We start from the raw sequence: 17,933 nt of genomic DNA on the forward strand, positions 1-17,933 counted from the left end.
CAAAATAGACACTACGTGAAAGCATAAAAAAAAATAATATCAAAATTTTTTATGTGGAAATCCTTTCAAGAAAAACCACGAAATCTTGTTTAGAAAAATATATCTACTATAAAAGTAGGATTACAATGTTTTTCTAACTCTCTCAATATCTCTCTATGAATCTCAGTCTCTCGGAATGATATACAAAACTCCATCTTTTAGAACTCTCTATTTTTCTCCTTCACCGTGGCTCTCTTTCTCTTCTAAGTGGTTTTCTTCTCCTCCTTTGGTGTGTTCTTGTTGCACTCTTTAGCTTCCAATTTATAATTGTAGAAAGAAGCAAGAGTCCAAAATAAAAGTTATATGTCCACTTAACAAAAAGACTTATTTATTACTCATTTTAGAAAAATAAGACTTAATTAAGACAACTTGAAATTTGAAGATCAAGTTAAGATTTCAGTACAAATATGATAATTATTGGAGAGTTTTAACTTTTTTTTTATATTTATTTTTAACTTTCTCATTTATAAAAAAGCAAACAAATTCATATCTTCAACCTGAAACATTTTGTTTAACTGACGTTTTCTGTTTCTTTTCTTTTCTTTTTTGCTTAATTAATTGTAGTATGTTTCTCAGTTTGCCTCAAAACATCAAAATCCGATTAAAGTTTATATCATAATTACTTATAGTTCTTCGGGAATAATATATTATGGTGATTATGTTTAAAACTATTACTTCTATGTATGTACAAACAACGTTTTACACTAAATTTATCACATGGATGAAGTAATAAAGAAAAGGATTTTCTCATGTTAAACTCACAAATAACAAAAAATTAAAAGAAAAACAAACTAATTTAGGTCATATGCACGATGAATTTACTCTGAAATTAAGCTCCAGTAGTTATTCTTCAAAAGGTACGCTCTTCTACTGAGAAGTTTTAGGAAAAAGAAACGCCAATGCTTTTTACCAAATGGTATATACATACATAATCACTTGTGTTCTTAGTGATCAAGAACATATTGGATTTCTCTTAGCACATCCAAATTGTCCAGCATGAACAAAATGACTTTTATTCTCTATTTACTTTTTTATTAGCTTATACAAAAATTGAACTTAAATTTATGTTAGAGATTTCGTATCAGTTAAAAATAAAATAAAATTATAATACATAAACAGGATAAATCTTAACTTTTTGATAAAATTTATCCCACTTATATAATATTATAATTTAAGGTTATCTTTAACGGAAATAGATCTCCAACAATCTACAGTCTAGAATATTTCTTTCTAAATTGAGCTTAGCTCATAAAAAACGCTTTCCAGCAATTACAAGAACAAGACATTCTTTTTCCTTGTTTTAGCCACCACTGAGAAGTGAACATGAGTTAGTTCCTTCTGCTGTTTTACTGTGTTCAATGACATGTTAACTCATTCTAGGTGGGAGCTGAGAAGGAACCATTTGAAGGGGTCCATGCATAAATGAGTAAGCCAAAAATGAGAATGATGGCCCCTGTCATAAAACCTGCTGGAAGAGAGGAGGCAACACCAAGGTATGGCAATGGCATGGTGAACACATAGATTGATATTGGAACTGCCACAACAAAAAGCCACATTCTATCAATTGGGTATGCTCATAATTTCACATTAGCATGTATTTGTAAATTGAAAAATTGTTGAAATCACAAACACATTTATGATTTCAGTCAATCTCCCATATATAGCTATGTTCTTCTAATTCTTTCTGGGAAATTGAAAATTTTGACTGCGTGTTACATAATAATCATTCAAGACCGTGGATGTGTATTGGTCCAGGTCCATACAATAATTTTATCAAACAGCTTGCATACCTGAAAATGTGGAAGCAAGACAAGATACAACAGCAGAAGAGATTTTGAGGAGATGAAGCAGTGCAATGTTGAAACCAATGTTTACAATAATAAACAACAGAGGCAGCAGAGGAGCACCATCACATCCTGAACCAGAAAAACCTTTCTTTCATCACCATTATCACAAAAATAGCAAGACTAGAAAACAAGGATTTTTAAGTCTGCTCATCAAATTTGAAATTGGGAGTAAAATATTTAGGGATGAGTTTCCATGCAATTTTTCATCATTCATGCTGAAATTTTCACCCTCGTTTTTAAGTGGACATTAAACTGAGCATTAGAAGGTATGAGTATGACAATATGAAAAGGAAATGCAGCTTACCATTTGATAATGTACCAACATTTAGGAAGCAGGCTGCACCATCTTTAAGGTAATTTGGTAGTTGACTGAAGGGGATGCCCCATAATTTTGACAAGAAGGGTAGAAGAAGGCATATGAATAGTGCCTATGTTAAGCATATACCCTTACATTTAGGCATCTATTTTCATTTATATTGCAAATCTAAAAGATGAATATTTCATGAAAGATTGAAGAACACTTACTTGGAAAGCAGATCCGTACGAATTGACAACAAACAAGTCCATGGAACCTCCCTGCTTCAGATAATATTCAATACTGATTAGTGTTCCATCTTAGCTTTAAATGGAACTAGTGTAGCAACATGCACATCAAATCTAATCCATCACATAGAAAACTTGACACCACTTTCAATCTAGTACTTTATAAAATATATAGATTTTCTTTCTTATATGTTGTTCAACTTTTTTATTTATATTTAATGTGATACTTAGACTTATGTTTAAATTCTCAACAACAAATATAATGTGTTTGGATTAATTCTGTCCTGTAAAGATAATGGTGATAAACCAAAAAATAGAAATAAGTGTTTATTTCTTTATCTTTACCATGAAAAAGTAATCAGCATGAAGCTAATTCAAGCACCCTTAAGACCCTTGAAAAGCCATGATTAATGGAAACATAGATTAAAACAATTCACTGCCATACTGACCTTCAGTTTTTGGGTTGAGTCCAAAAAGATTGTCTCCTGCAAAAATATGAAAAGTACAGTGTAACTACAGAGAATTTTTTTAAGTTGAGAAAATGCAGCCAACATTTTAAACAATGATAACCTTAAGCACGGTGCTAGCTGCTTGGAGAAAAAACGAGATTATCATGAGAAGACTCCAAAACATACCACCTTCCTTCAATGAATTCCCTACACCAGCTCCACTACAGTAGTAAACAAAAACAAAGGTATATATAATAAGTAAGAAGCTATAAAAACTAATCATAAATTTCCTAAAGTTTTTGCCACAAACTTAGAGAAGCCTAATAGGTTAATATCATTAAGTCAATGATATTAAGTTGCTTAAAGACTTTCAGAATCAGTTTATTGACTAATGATCATGCATTGCTTTTACCGATACTCATAACATGAGTCACCATGGTCTACGATCCTTGTTAAAGTCACATGTACTTACTGACCTTGCTACAGTAACAACTACACCAATGGATACAAGAAAACATCCAAGTAATTGGTTAACTTTATATCTTCTTCCGAGAAAAATAATTGACAGGAGTATTTGCCACACGAGAAAAGTCTGCAAGAGAATAGCTCCAATTAACTACCAGCTTTGTTTTACAATTTTCTGAACAGCTAAGTAAGTTCTGCATACATGAGCTCAGACTGAAACTGAATTGATAACATAGCCAACTTTATATGCTAAAGTTCAATATATCTCAGATAATTATCTAATTCGTCAGTTCAAATTTATTTCAGCTTCCAATTTGACGTTCCAGATAAAATTAACTGCTGATTCTTTTTACCTGAGATAAAATTGGAATGGATGCTCCAGATAGAATTGCTGGTACAAGAAAGAGCACAACAAATAACCAAATTCAGAATCTGACATATTTATACTATGAATATCAGTGCTGTCACAAAAAAACTCTTTTGAAAAAGAACAGTTGAAAATGTGATTCAGAAGCTGAGAAAGGGTACAAAATTACCTCCTGCAGCCATTCCAGTGGCTGCAGCAAGAGCCTCCAATAGACCAACAACAACAAATGGAGCCTTTGGCGCATCTAACATTTCATCAGTCACCATGCCCGCATGATGTCGAATATACAAAACGCCAAAGTACACTATTACATATCTGAAATAAACAATGTACAATCTCAAACATTCAATGCTTGTTTTGGTCATGTTTCCAAATCAATTCCATCTGAAACAAAATTATATTATTTTTGGTTTAATTGAAATGATCTTACAAATGTAAAGTTATTCAATTATAAACTAACTCATGCAGTAAGAAGTTTAGTTTTTGAAATAAAAGCATACTTACTGAAGTTTTTTTTGTCGAATAATAGTACAAGAGTTATACTTCATAAAGTTAATAACATTTATTTAAAAACTAATTATTTTTTAAATTTTATTCTGAATACTTTCAGAGTTGTTTACCCTTTGAACTACCTAGACCAAAAAATGAGAAATAATATGTGTTGGAATGTTCGATCTATGTTATAAGTGTCTATTTATTGTTACTATGATACAGTTTTTATATTAATTATAAACATAAAAGTATCTCATCATCTATATTTTTTATAATTGTCTTTCATTTTTTTCAATTTTATTCTCTTAATTACTACTCTTTAAATTAATATAATTATTTTTTAATTTTATCATTTTAGTAACTATCTTTTTAAATTAAAATAATTACATAATAATTTAAAATATTTATAAAAAAAATATTTATTCTTTTATCATTTTAATAACTATTTTTTAAAATTTAAATAATTACTCATAATATTATTTATGCAATATTACTTAGAATATTTTTTATTTTTATTTTAAAATTTAGTTTATCTATGACTATATCTATAACTAAATATATATTTTTAATTATTACTTTTAAAATTTAAATAATTTTTTAGATATTTAAAACATGATTCACACATGCTGTCTCTATGTTTATGCTAATAAGTAGAATATGGTTATTAATAATATATTTCTATTAATTTTTTTTCCTTTTTTTTTCTTTTAAAGGTAAAGTACCCGAAAGTGGCAAGTTGAGCAAGGAAGAAAGGATACTGCTTCAACGGAACCAAAGCCAGCTTATACAAAACCCGGTTCCCCACACCCAGCACCACCGTGGTGGCGGCCGCTGCCGCCACTTCAGCCGCCCGCTTACCACTCCCCTCCACCGATTCCCTTCCACCATCTGCCGCCACCTTCCGATCCTCCACCGCATAGGAGCAAGCCCCCACCTTCTCCTCCCTCCCTCCGGAGGCGAATGTCACCCACGCGCCGCCGCATACGTTGGCCCGCGCCGCCACCAACCGCATTGGCCTCCTGACGTAGCAACTGTAACGCAGCTCGCTTATCCCAGCGGGGCGCCGTAACTGAGCCCGACCGACCGATGCGCCGGCGCCGGCGGCGGATAACCGCCGGCATAGTGAAGCCATGATTGTGTCCCAAAACAATTCAGAACTGAGAACTGAATGTAATGAAGCGATCAAAACAGGAAATTTAGTTTTGGTTGGAGAAATTGAGGAATCAATAGAACAACATCATCAGTTTCGGTAGTTACTAACGAATTTGAAGTTGTGTATGCCACAACACGACCTTGTCTTTGATTTAACATTATTGCTACGTCCCATCAAGGTCGGTCTTCCTATAATAGTAACCACAAATACAATTTGTACTTTTACACCTTTATTTAATCTTATTTTTTTTTTCTGTATTTTATATTAAAGATATACTTTTTAGCTATGTAAGTCAGTTTTTTAGTTGATATTTCATAAATGTTAAATATATTGCATTTACGTATCACAGAGAATATCAATATAGATAATGTTGAAGATGCATTTTAAATTTATATGACTTTAGTTTGACTTGATTTTCCAACTAAAATCTTAAAATATATATGTGATTGAATTTTGATAATTTTTTTTACCAAAATAAAACTACTATATAATAAATTTCTTTTATAAAAAATGCTTGTCAAACATGTATGGAGTGTCGTGATGAAGTTGAAGACTTTGTCATATGGTTATTGTATTGTTGTTATTCAGAATTCTATATCCAAAATCTTTGGTGATTTGATACTAATATTAATGCCATGTTCTTTTGGAAATCATTGTTCCTTCTTTTGTATTGTGATGCACTAAGGCAATTATTTAATTTTTTATACTTTCTTTGTTCAGAAGGATTTCAATTTGAAACCAACTTCTTCTTATAAAGTTGGAAAATGCATGAATGAAGTAATATTCTAAAAGAAATCTGGTCTTGTTGAATGATTCCAAAGGAATGGTTATAATCAAATACCATGTTGCAATGACTTTACAAACTTTTACGTTTTTAAAACTATAAATTATTTAAAGAGATAAATAGACAGAATTTTCTTGTGATGGTTTTTCTACGAAGTACCCATATGATCAAATAAGTATATATATTTTTTTTCAATATTAAGTTGGTATGATTGTTAACTTGTGTTAAGCGACTTTATTTAAAAAATAAAAGAAAAATTAAGGGTTAAATATGTTTTTAGTCCCTAAACTATTGGCCGTTTCTGGTTTTCGTCCCTATTTCAAAGTAAGGTACAATTTGGTCCTCATTTTTTTCGAAACGTTCGTTTTAGTCCTCGGAATTTTGGTTTTAGTTCTCATTTGTTGCTAAATGAGGACCAAATTTTTAAACCGTGTTTAGTTTTCGAGGACTAAAACGAACGTTTCGAAAAGAATGAGGACCAAATTGTACCTTACTTTGAAAGAGGGACGAAAACCAGAAATACGAATAGTTTAGGGACTAAAAACATATTTAACCCAAAAATTAATTATCTTTAATTTAACAAGTTTATCAATCATTTATGAGTTAAATATATTTTTTTATCATTAATTTACTATAATTTTATGTTTAAATTAAACCATAAACTATTTTGTTATTGACACTTTATGATGTAAAGCATATTTTTTCAACAAACCACCTCTAAAGTTTTTTTTTTTTTTGTGTCAAATAGAATTTTAAAATGAATGTTATACTATAGTGTGAAATTTTGTTTATCCCAAGAAAAACACTTCATGTGATATTGGTTAGAGAATATGTTTTACATAATTTTTACAAAACTTATGAATAAAATAGTTTACATTGAAAAAAAGTATTTTAAGATTAGTACAACTTTATAAAATTGGACAAAATGATTTTATTTATAGTTAAAACTTTTAACACATTATTCTCATATTTTAAATGTGAAATTATATATTAATGAACGGTGAAACAATAAATAATAGTTTTTTAAAAAATAAACAACATTCAAGTGGACTTACCTAACTAAAAGTAGTTTGATGTGATACTTTTACTATTATAGATTGTATTCATAATCTAAACCAACTAGAGTTTGAAGAATTAGAATTTATATTAGTTTAAAGATAAAACACAAGTTATTTATAATAATTTAAAGACAAAAAAAATATTTATTTCATAATATTTTAATTAAAATAAACAAAAAGAAAAACTATTGTTTTATAAAGTAAAATAACCATCACAAAATCTACTTGTTTCATAAGTTTTCTAACATAGACACCTACAAATTCATGTTTTTTTTATTAAACAAATAACTTTTAAAAATTTGAAAACTTCAGAAACATTTATAGTAAGTTTTGAAAGAATGAGGATTCCGTTTTCTATAGTATAGAACTCTCTCCAAATAAACAATTTAATTATAAAAATATAACAAACTATGAGTAGAGAAACTTAAACTGAACAACTAACATTTTTTACGGGATTAACTCCATAAATTTACATGAACAAAAAACCCTGTCAAAACTAATAATATAAATTATAGAGGAAAAGTGTTCTTAATCCTATTATTATATATTACTCTAATTTGACTTTGCTTTATAGTGTGACTTTTTGATTATATGCAAACACTTTCGCACTTTGTTGACACTTTTTTTTCAAAGGATAATAGAAGACAAAACCATGTTAACTAATTTGTGTAATTGACGTAATAATACATTTATCTCAAATTATGTAAAATTAAATTATAAAATATAAAGTGTATAAAATTTATTATATTAATATGCTATCATATATTTCAGAAAAATGATAATATTCTAAATATTATCAATATCATGTTATACAAAATAATAGTAGCTTCTATAAAGGGTCAGTTTGTTATAAATTTAAAAAGTGATTCTAGTGAATATTTTAGTTTAGGGGAAAAGTTGAAGCAAGTTTGTGTTTGTAATTTATAATCATAAACCAAAAAATGGTTATTTGCATCAGAAAATGCTTGTATGCACTTTATCGAAAAAGGAAAAAGGAAAGCTTTCGGCGCAGATATTATTATTTTTCTTTCTAAAAAATCATATATTACAAGATACTCTACCCAAAACAAACAATATTTTTATTTTGAAAAATTATTATATGTTGCAACTAGTGGTTTTGTAAATTTAAGATAAGTTCAAGAAAAAAATTATCAACTCTAACCAAGTAATAGTAAATCTTTCCAAAAGAGAAATATAAAATAAATTTTGAAATAGAATAATAGATAAATAATTTAATCTATTTTTAATTAATGAAGTTAAGTTGATAATGTTTATTTTTAAATTATCACATGTAGTCTATTTATATTGTTGCATAGTAACAGAGGGATTAGTTGTTTTAATTAGGTTGGTATTAAAAGAAGTTTCATTATATTAAAACTCACTTTCATCGAGGTGATTACATTCGCTCCCCGAAGATGATTGGTTGGCTGAATAAAACCGCTGCAAATGTGAAGAATATAAAATCACTATTGCTATTGCTATTAAAATAGATCATTTCCTTCGTTAATTAATCTTCAATAATTGTATCCATAAATAGAATTGATTTACATAGATATACCATATTTAAAATTAACACTTTTTTAAAAGTTATTTTAAAATAATTTAATCTTTATTTTATATTACTTAAAAAAAATTAAATTTTAAATTTTTATATATTAAATTTTTTTATCTATCATTTCCATCAAATATTTTCAAACTTTCATAAACATTACATTCAAAGCTAATATCCCAAAATCTTTTTTAAAATAAACAAATAAATTGTACATTTAAAATTTTTCCAAATTCATACATTCATTCTCTCCCAAATCTATTTTTATGAGTGTATGTTGAATTAGATAGGACATGAGTGAATTGATTTGAGATGATAAAAAAAAGATGGTGTGATTTAAATGGATTTAAGAATGTGTAAGACTTCCACGAATGCGATAATTTAGAAAATGATTTAATGAATAAAATTAAAAAATTAACATTTTATCTAAATGATAAATATGATATAAATTTAAATGTAAATATTATTATTGATATTATCATTATTAATCCTAGTAGATTGTGATTTTAAATTAATTAGTTTTGTTTAAATATTAAAAAGAATTATTTAAGTTAAAGACTTTGTAGGAGATTGTATAATTGATGGAGATGAAAATGCACGTACTTTATTTATTTAATTATTTCATACAAAAAAACTCTGGTAAAGGTTTCAAGAAGCATCTTTTAGCCAAGTTTTTCGTTTTTCCCAGTTCTCGTTGTCCCAACTATGAAACACACCGTTTCCATCCACCTTCCAGTAGACCTTTTGATGATTTCCTTCTGTGCTAGGATCATACCCATAGAAAGTCACGGAGAACACATCCCAATACATCATAATTACCGAGCGATCGAAGTTGGTAGTTTTCGTAAAGGGTATTCTAGGTTGCAAATAGATTGGGTCTTTTTGGTTGTTGTAAAAGAAAAACACTTGAGGATCATCGGGGGACATACCACTCGCGATGGAAATGAAGAGACTGTTCGTGTCTGTGTCGTTTGAAATGGTTGGAGATGGAAACCTATTCATGTCAGACGAAGAACATTCTGAACTTTTCATTAAACACAACGTCACGAGTATGCTTATGATGTTCTTCATCTTTGCATCTCTACACTATTCTCTCTTCCTTCGATATATTTATAAACCAACCACCATAACTTTATAATTTTATATTCATAATTCATGCACCTGAACTTAAAATACTTTATAAGAATATCATAATGAGATCGGGAAAAAAATTAATAAAGTTGACCGTTATATTAAAAATTAAGACTCAATTTTATTTTTTTATATATTGAGCCGAAATTATATTAATGTCAATCAGACTTATTTTCAATGAGTATATTTTTTAAAAGAGTTTTATTGTATAGAAAATATCTATAATATGACACGAGTTTAATCTATATAATATATTAATATTAATGTTACTTCAAATCCTCAAAATATTAAAGTTATGAATTTCTATTTTATAATATTTAAATTTGTCACTTTTATTAAATATAGACTTAAATTTATGCTTAAATTTTAAAAAATTATTAAAAAATATAAATATAAGCCTATATTCTGTATTGAGTAAAAATTAAAAAAATTAAATTCAATATAATTGAATGATATTATCCCTTCCCATCTTTTTAATATAGTGAAGAAGTTATACAACTATCATTATATAGTATTCAGTTGTATTAAATGCAATTCTAACTCTTTTGTATATTACTCCTTTATTTTTATTAATGGTGTTTTTAAATTTCCTTTTTTTTTCTCTAATATTTATACTGGAACAGGACAAACTAAATGTATGTAAACGTGAATAATAAAATGTTATGTTGAGATTATGAAAGTAAAAGGATAATGGATTACGTATTTATTTAATTTATACAAGTAGAGGTCCAAGTTTAAGAAATAATTCTTAAAAAATAAGAACGCAGCAACTAGTAGTTTTGTAGTTTTAAGATAAGATCAAGAAGAAAATTATTACATGGTGATCACTAATGCAAAAATAAGGTATAACGCTTTCAACGTTTAACCATTCAATAACCGACATTTTTGTAAATAAATGAAATTGTAAAACGTATGTCGAAGCTTCATCCAATTCGACCTTCTATTATGGTAATTATTTAAACTAGCGTATTATTCTCTTTCTTATTTCTTTTAAACCACAAATACTAGGTCAAATCGCATAATATTTGTCACTCATAAGCCAAAAAGTCACTATTTTTAATTATTTTTTTGTTCTTTTAAATAACAAATAATACGTCGAATTTTATAAGGGCGACGTATTATTTGTCCGTCAAAAATCAAAAAATAACCCCTTTTTAATTCTTTTTTTCTTTTTTCTTTTAAACCACATGTATAATACGTCGAATTTTGTAGGAGCTTCGACATATTATTTGTCAACCAAAAGTTTCCTCTTCTTAGTTTGAGCGGGAGATTGAAAATTTATTTACTTTATCTTAGCACGCGAGACCCTCTTCTCTTCTCAAACTTTTCTCGAACAAAGTTTGACAACCATCAGATGTAATATCTTTCTTTCATTTGATACAAATGCATGTTAATTAACTACTTTATGTATAATTTTCGTTTGTTTTGACCGATTATTTTCGTGTTCTTGTCCTTCATAGGCGCATTCTGTTTTCTTTCTCACGGGTGGGAACACTTTATTCCGACGAACCCACCTTTTGAAGGTTAATTTTCGTTTTCATTTTTGTTTTGAAAAACTTATTTGTTGTTGTTTTTTGTTGAACTTGAATTTGTTTGTTGCTCTTGTTGTTTGATTGAACCTGTTTATTGTTTGTTATTGTTGTTGATACTATACTAAGTTCATAGTTTATAAAATACCAAAAACTAAAATTTGTTATTTTTATACTTTTCAGGTATAGTAGAGTTGTAAGAAAGGATTACAATTAATTAAAAAAAATAAAAAAATTGTTTAACGTTGAGCTGGTTGGAAGCCTTCGGCCAGGGTTGCAATTGCAATTTCACTTCTTCTGAGTTTGGTTTATTTTCGTTTTGATTACTCATTTTTTTTATTACATTTTTAAGTTCTTAAACGTATGTTATTCTCTCTATTGGGTGTGGTAGTGTCATAGGAATAAATGCAATTATAGATTCAGTTAGTATCAATTATAATAATTAGTTTTAAATTATAATAGTTAGTATTTATTAGCAAATTGTTGTATATCTATTTTCCCTTTATTTAGGTTAATTGTTAGAGCTAAATTGGTAGAGTTTGTCCCCTTTACTTTTTCTAATTAGGTTATCAATTTTGTAATTTATATCACAATAATTAAATGATGAAATCAATTCATTCAAATACTTTTTTATATAATTAAAAGTAATTATTATAATTGATAAGCAATTGCAAAAATTGATGTTGTAATAGATGTTGTTTGCAAATTACTTTTGAGCATTATAATTTTTTTACTAAATTCATTTTACTTCTAAAAATTATAATTTTTCAATAAATTCATTTTACTAAATTATAAATTTTTTACTTTAAAAAAATTGATTTTAATTATTATTTTTAATTTTTTACTCTTTATAAATATTTTTACAATTAAATATAACATTAACAAATAACATTTTAAATTACTAGGAACATTTTGGTAATCTTTAATTTCTACTAATTAAACAAATTTTTTAAATTTGTCACATCAATCAAATGCTCCACCAATTCTCACAAACTTTACTTCGAAATCCACTCTCAATTATCCACAAATCCACTAAAAAAACAACAAATAAATTACCCTCAAATCCATTCAAATCATCTCTCCCAAATCACTCTAATCCCCGTAGAAACAATAGTTTAATTATTTTTTCTCAATTTCTTTAATTTTAGAAAAACAAAATTTCATATAAAACTAACTTAACCCTTACAAAGCCATTTAAAACACTACTATCATTATGTCGTGTATGCGTCAATCTAAAAACGTTTGTCCAATTTCACTACAAACACAAAATAAGTAAGAGACATTTTAAAACTCTGATAAAGGTTTCAACAACCGTCTTTTTGTCAAGTTTTTCGTTTTTCCCCGTTCTTAAGCTTAAACATTAATCTTTTATCAACAACAATATGATTAAATAAATTTGGAAATATTAAAAAATATCAGGAAAGTAATTTCATTTAATTTTGAATGATAGCTGTAGTAAATAACAGAGGGAAACAAATTAAAACGGCAATTTTAAAATCCAAAGACAATAATTAAATTCCAATCAGAAAGCAGAAGGCAGTGATGATGGTAAAAGCAAAAAGTCAAGAAGAAAGGGACACTTCATGAACAGAAGTGGAAGAAGAGAATAGAAGAGAAGAGGGTTTGGTATTGGTTGTGTTGGCGCTTTTCGATTGATCACCGATCGGAACCGAATGGGGATTCTGTACGCGCTGGTAGGTCGCGGATCGGTGGTGCTGGCGGAGTACAGCGGCACCACCACCAACGCCAGCGCAATCGCGCGGCAGATTCTCGAGAAGATCCCAGGCAGCAACGACACGCACGTTTCCTACTCTCAGGATCGCTACATCTTCCACGTTAAACGCACCGATGGACTCACCGTTCTCTGCATGGCTGACGACACTGCCGGCAGTGCGTTTTCCGATCTGTTCACTACTCCTTCTGTAAAACCCAAATCCATCACCTATTCACTTTTAATGTTTTGAATTCATTCCTTGCAGGGAGACTTCCTTTCGCGTTTCTCGAGGATATTCATCAGAAGTTCGTGCGGACTTACGGGCGAGCCGTTCACTCCGCGCAGCCTTACGGAATGAACGAGGAATTCTCTAGGGTTTTGAATCAGCAGATGGAGTATTACTCCAGCGATCCTAACGCCGATAGGATCAATCGGCTCAAAGGTGAAATGTCTCAGGTGTGGTGGTTTTTCTCTTCGGTTTTTTGAGTAATTGAAAATTTAGAACTGATTGTTTGGCGAGTGTGTGGCTAAACAACCCTGTCAATGGTAATCAGTGAGTTAGTAGCTTGTATGATTACATTTTTGCATCAATTCCGCTTCATTTCATCCTATTTTAGTAATTCAAAATGAGCTTGATATTGGAACATTAAATTTATAATTAATTAAATACATCTAATAATGATTAGTGAGCAGCCTTTCCATTTGATATATGTTCCAAGACAGTGCTGCACTGACGTGCACTTTGACTTTTACATTTTATAGTTTGGTCTATTTTGGATAAGCTTCTATGTAAACACTTATTAGAGAATGAACTGAAATAAAATTTATCGAACTTCTCCTATTAAGTTAAAATCCTGTTATGCTCTATAGCTTTGGGAGAAGTTTTGATAAGAGAGCTTCCGAAAAGTGAAGGTGTGTAAGACTAAAGTTAATTTTAACTTTTTAATTTATGACAGAAGCTGGATTTATTTACCTTTTTATTTTCTTTTCCTTTGTGTATTTGTTGAGAAGTTTTTCTGAGTCGAGCCTTATTTGTTGTTCATTTGGTTGTTTTGCTCTCAATGTGTGTTCTCTTTTTTTCTTTTGGGTTCTTTAACAGGTACGAAATGTCATGATAGAAAATATTGACAAAGTTTTAGATCGAGGTGATCGGTTGGAGTTGCTGGTGGATAAAACTGCTAATATGCAAGGAAATACATTTCGCTTCAGGAAGCAAGCTCGCCGCTTCAGAAGCACCGTGTGGTGGAGAAATGTCAAGCTCACGTATGTTCTCTATCTAAAACTCACTCATGTTAGCTGAACTTGCAACGAAAAAACTGCAGTCTTTTGAATGAATCTGAAACCTCATCTCCATTCTTTTTGTATAATTTCTTGCATGATCACTTGATTTTCCTCAATGCTGAGATTATATATATATATATATATATATATATATATATATATATATATATATATATATATATATATATATATATATATATATATATATATATATATATATATTCAGCAGAATTTCAGAGGACTATGATGGAAATCATCTGGGCTTAAACTTTGGTTGTAACTTGAAGTGTTGGTAAATCTAAATGTACTAAAGTAATTTTCTTGGTAGAAATAATTTCACTTGTAAAAGTATAAAAGAAGAAAAAGTATTAGAGAAAGGAAGAGGTAAAATTGAAAAAGGTTGGAGGGTATGAAATCCTCAACAAAGACCAAAGAGGAGGAAAACCAGAGACAAATGGAAGCTCCTAAAAACTAGTTAAAGTAGGAGAGTTGTGTAGTCTCCTTGCATGTGCAACACTGATACACTTGAAGAAGTGAAAATGATTTTATCTCATAAAATTGTAGAGGTGTGTGTGAGAATACAATCTTGGAGATGTGGGATTTCCTATCAAACCCACAAATTCGCATAAACAGTGCATTGCCACAACATTTTTATGTTCCTTCTTCATATCAAACCTTTCAAAGTGGAATGTATAGAAATTGATCCAGTGAACTAGAAGACACCCATGCCTCACCAAAATTATCTAAATGTTCCTTTTATGTGGCGGACTTCAAAGTTAGATCTAGCTTCTTCGGTGTCTGAAAATCACACTTTCTAATAAAAACACTAGTACCAGTATAAGCCTATGGTTTTTAATTTGAACGTGTTCTAATTATTTCAATGGTTCAAAATTAATTTTATCAAAATCAATTCTAGGCAACTTTATGACAAATGGGCCCTTGGTTGAACACATTTGAGGGGAAGGGCCATGCGAGGGTGTCTAATTTGCAACATATAAGGTTTCCAAGAAACCCAAAAATAGTGTTATCATTAAGGTTCCGTGTTCTCATATGATATAAAATTATAATTGCCAAGCTATATTTGCATGACAAATCCCCCTACATTCGATTGATTTTTATGTTATTGATAGTGCAACATCTTTCTAAATATAATAAAAATTAAAGTTTTTGTGTGTTGAGAGTTCCATAAAGTAAAATTTGAATTCACCTCTACTAGATTTAGGATAATTTCAAATAGTAGGCAACAAACTGCTTCATTTGTAAAACCTCGTCATAACATCATTAATCAATCTTTAACTACAGTCAGAGGATTCTCTGTTTTTCGGTCTTACTGACTAAACAGTTGCATGTTGCAGGGTTGCACTTATTCTCATCCTACTTGTAGTAGTTTATGTTGTGCTGGCTTTTGTTTGCCATGGGCCCGCGCTACCATCTTGCTTTTAGTGAAGGATTGGCAAGTGAATTCTATGTGTGCTTCCTTGTGGTCTTCAACTTGCAGACGTCACTTCTTTTTTATCTGCCTTTGATTTGCAGATTCCATTTCTTCAACTATATTACTGGGTTGTCCACTTTTCTGCTAGTGAATTTCTTGCCATAGATTGAAGTGTTCTTTTCTTTTTCATATAAAGTTTGAGGGGCAGAAAACTTATATCGTTTATTGTATTCTCATACCAGCCCAAAGATTTTAGTTGATGTATAGTGTTGCAGCTTGAGGGTGTCATGAATGTTCTCTTGTTCAAGACGGGTAAGGGTAAGTCTTAAATTCCATTTGTTTTTTCATAGCTCAGTGAACCGGTATTGTTAAACTTCTCGGCCCTTGTTCTCTTTGTCAGCTTAATGTATATTTTTTTAATTTATCCATGTTCTCCTGTTTTTAACCTTCTTGCTAAACCTTAAGATTGCACAAGTTGCTATAAATTAATTTTGAAGAAGAAAAAGGTATGTAAAGGTGGACCATGGAACAACTGCTCCATCTTAGCCATATTTTTGAGCTGTAAGAGACCGTCTCTGACGTTTGTTATATTGACAGCGTGTTTGGATCTGTCTGTCTAGCCAGAAAGCTAATGAGCGCCAGTTGAAGAAAGCAACGGTGTGAAGTAATTCACGCGTCACTTTTTTACCGTTAATGAACAACTATTGTGGCGGTACAAAATACTCATTTTCCTAGCGACTCTTATTACCAAGAAAATATTCTTTTAAAATTCTTATATTTTCTGAAAATTATCTGAAGTGTTTTGTAAGTTATTAAATTATCTATTTGGAAAGATGAAATTGAAGTACATGTTTTGAAATTAATCGTTTCTAATGATTTATTTTGGATAATTTAGTAATAAGTTGTATTGTTTTGAAAAATACAACAAAATCATAAAGCCAATCCAAACCAGATTAGAGAATTCATTTACTTTTATTTATATTTTTTTTACATTAAACTATTGTTAACTAAAAGAAACAAGAAAATAAACAAAGTTATAGAATGAAAATGCACGATTAAATTATTGAACACTCCAAAGCACCCAAATACACTATTGATGAAAGAAGAGTCTTGTCCCAATGAAAAACAAAAGCTTATCAATTAGTCTACCATTAAACCCAAGAATAATGCACTTGTTAATATTACACCATTTAAATTTAAATAATTTACATTTGTTCGTTTCTCGATGACTTTTTCTCTACTTACCAATCCTCCATTAATCGTTGTTATTTAGGTTACACAGATAAGGTCTTTCGTACAAAGATAAATCATCATTTCATTCATCAACATGTTTATACTAGAGTTCTTCATTGTATTTTTCGTTGATACTCTTAATCAACTAGTTGATCTTTCTATCAAATCATTTAGTAATATAAGATGATTGTCTTATTTAACTTAAATAATCTATTCGATGCATAAATAATATATGATTACTTTATTTATTTTATCAGCCTATTGTATTGATATCATTTTAATCATACCCGAGATGCTGACTTAGCAAATAATAAAACATGTATGAAGTAAGTGTTTGTATACATAGAAAGAGGGAAAAGTTATTTTTCATCCTAACATTTTATTTTTGTTTTATTAAAATGGTTCCAAAAAAAAGACAATTCATATTTGACCGTTAGTTAATAAAAGAAAGAAAAAAGACATGGTGTAATTTTTAAAGTTGTTTTGAAAATAATTTAATTAGATATTTTACTATATATGTGTGTGTGTGTGTTAAATTTATAAATTGTGGGGCATGAGTAAAACTCAAACAGAGTTTGGATTCAGATCATTGAAAATTGCAGCAATAAGAGACAAAACATAAAAACTTACAATACTTGTTTTGTAATTTTTGTTGAAGTGAAAGAGGGGACATTTCCACAAACACCCCCCACCCCCACATGTGAATAGGTTTCCTACTGAAGACAACCACAACTTAGCCACTTTCTTTCTTACAGTACTTGTTTTTTTCTCTGTGGTCACATATATATACATTGAATCTTAATCATGCTGGTTCAAAAATCATGAGCAAGTGCTAGGGGATTTTATTTCAATTACTGCTTCCTTTGG

General features: G+C 29.5%; 3 protein-coding genes across 3 annotated transcripts; 1 reads left to right on the top strand and 2 right to left on the bottom strand.

The window, feature by feature from the left end:
* Positions 1–1,020: 1,020 nt before the first annotated feature.
* On the bottom strand, positions 1,021–5,565 carry LOC124832440 (protein CLT3, chloroplastic). The gene is made up of 10 exons (XM_047306640.2): positions 4,925–5,565; positions 3,880–4,025; positions 3,697–3,734; positions 3,355–3,470; positions 3,000–3,099; positions 2,879–2,914; positions 2,412–2,462; positions 2,191–2,314; positions 1,830–1,955; positions 1,021–1,573 (listed from the first exon to the last, which is right to left on the bottom strand). The coding sequence occupies exons 1-10, from the start codon at positions 5,332–5,334 to the stop codon at positions 1,416–1,418; spliced, it is 1,305 nt and encodes a 434-aa protein (XP_047162596.2). The 5' UTR covers positions 5,335–5,565; the 3' UTR covers positions 1,021–1,415.
* Positions 5,566–9,393: 3,828 nt separating this feature from the next.
* LOC148204643 (uncharacterized) lies at positions 9,394–9,817 on the bottom strand. The gene has a single exon (XM_088115330.1). The coding sequence runs from the start codon at positions 9,815–9,817 to the stop codon at positions 9,395–9,397; it is 423 nt and encodes a 140-aa protein (XP_087971456.1). The 3' UTR covers position 9,394.
* A 3,109-nt stretch (positions 9,818–12,926) lies between these two features.
* Positions 12,927–16,069, top strand: LOC124847780 (vesicle-associated membrane protein 711). Its single transcript, XM_047325342.2, has 4 exons — positions 12,927–13,296; positions 13,386–13,576; positions 14,220–14,383; positions 15,757–16,069. The coding sequence occupies exons 1-4, from the start codon at positions 13,080–13,082 to the stop codon at positions 15,842–15,844; spliced, it is 660 nt and encodes a 219-aa protein (XP_047181298.1). The 5' UTR covers positions 12,927–13,079; the 3' UTR covers positions 15,845–16,069.
* The last annotated feature ends 1,864 nt before the right edge of the window (positions 16,070–17,933 follow it).

The sequence above is a fragment of the Vigna umbellata genome, chromosome 1, assembly GCF_029865625.1.
Source record: "Vigna umbellata cultivar VRB3 chromosome 1, Vumbellata_1.0, whole genome shotgun sequence".
Taxonomy (NCBI): domain Eukaryota; kingdom Viridiplantae; phylum Streptophyta; class Magnoliopsida; order Fabales; family Fabaceae; genus Vigna; species Vigna umbellata.

What these genes read in the sequence shown, in the direction of transcription:
- LOC124832440 (XM_047306640.2), bottom strand. Translation starts at nt 5,334, where the DNA reads ATGGCTTCACTATGCCGGCGGTTATCCGCCGCCGGCGCCGGCGCATCG. An exon ending in GCTCAACTTGCCACTTTCGG is followed by an intron (nt 4,026 to 4,924) that starts GTACTTTACCTT and finishes TGTTTATTTCAG; the next exon opens with ATATGTAATAGTGTACTTTG. An exon ending in GTAGTTGTTACTGTAGCAAG is followed by an intron (nt 3,100 to 3,354) that starts GTCAGTAAGTAC and finishes TTACTACTGTAG; the next exon opens with TGGAGCTGGTGTAGGGAATT.
- LOC148204643 (XM_088115330.1), bottom strand. Translation starts at nt 9,817, where the DNA reads ATGAAGAACATCATAAGCATACTCGTGACGTTGTGTTTAATGAAAAGT.
- LOC124847780 (XM_047325342.2), top strand. Translation starts at nt 13,080, where the DNA reads ATGGGGATTCTGTACGCGCTGGTAGGTCGCGGATCGGTGGTGCTGGCG. An exon ending in TCAAAGGTGAAATGTCTCAG is followed by an intron (nt 13,577 to 14,219) that starts GTGTGGTGGTTT and finishes GTTCTTTAACAG; the next exon opens with GTACGAAATGTCATGATAGA. An exon ending in TGGAGAAATGTCAAGCTCAC is followed by an intron (nt 14,384 to 15,756) that starts GTATGTTCTCTA and finishes TGCATGTTGCAG; the next exon opens with GGTTGCACTTATTCTCATCC.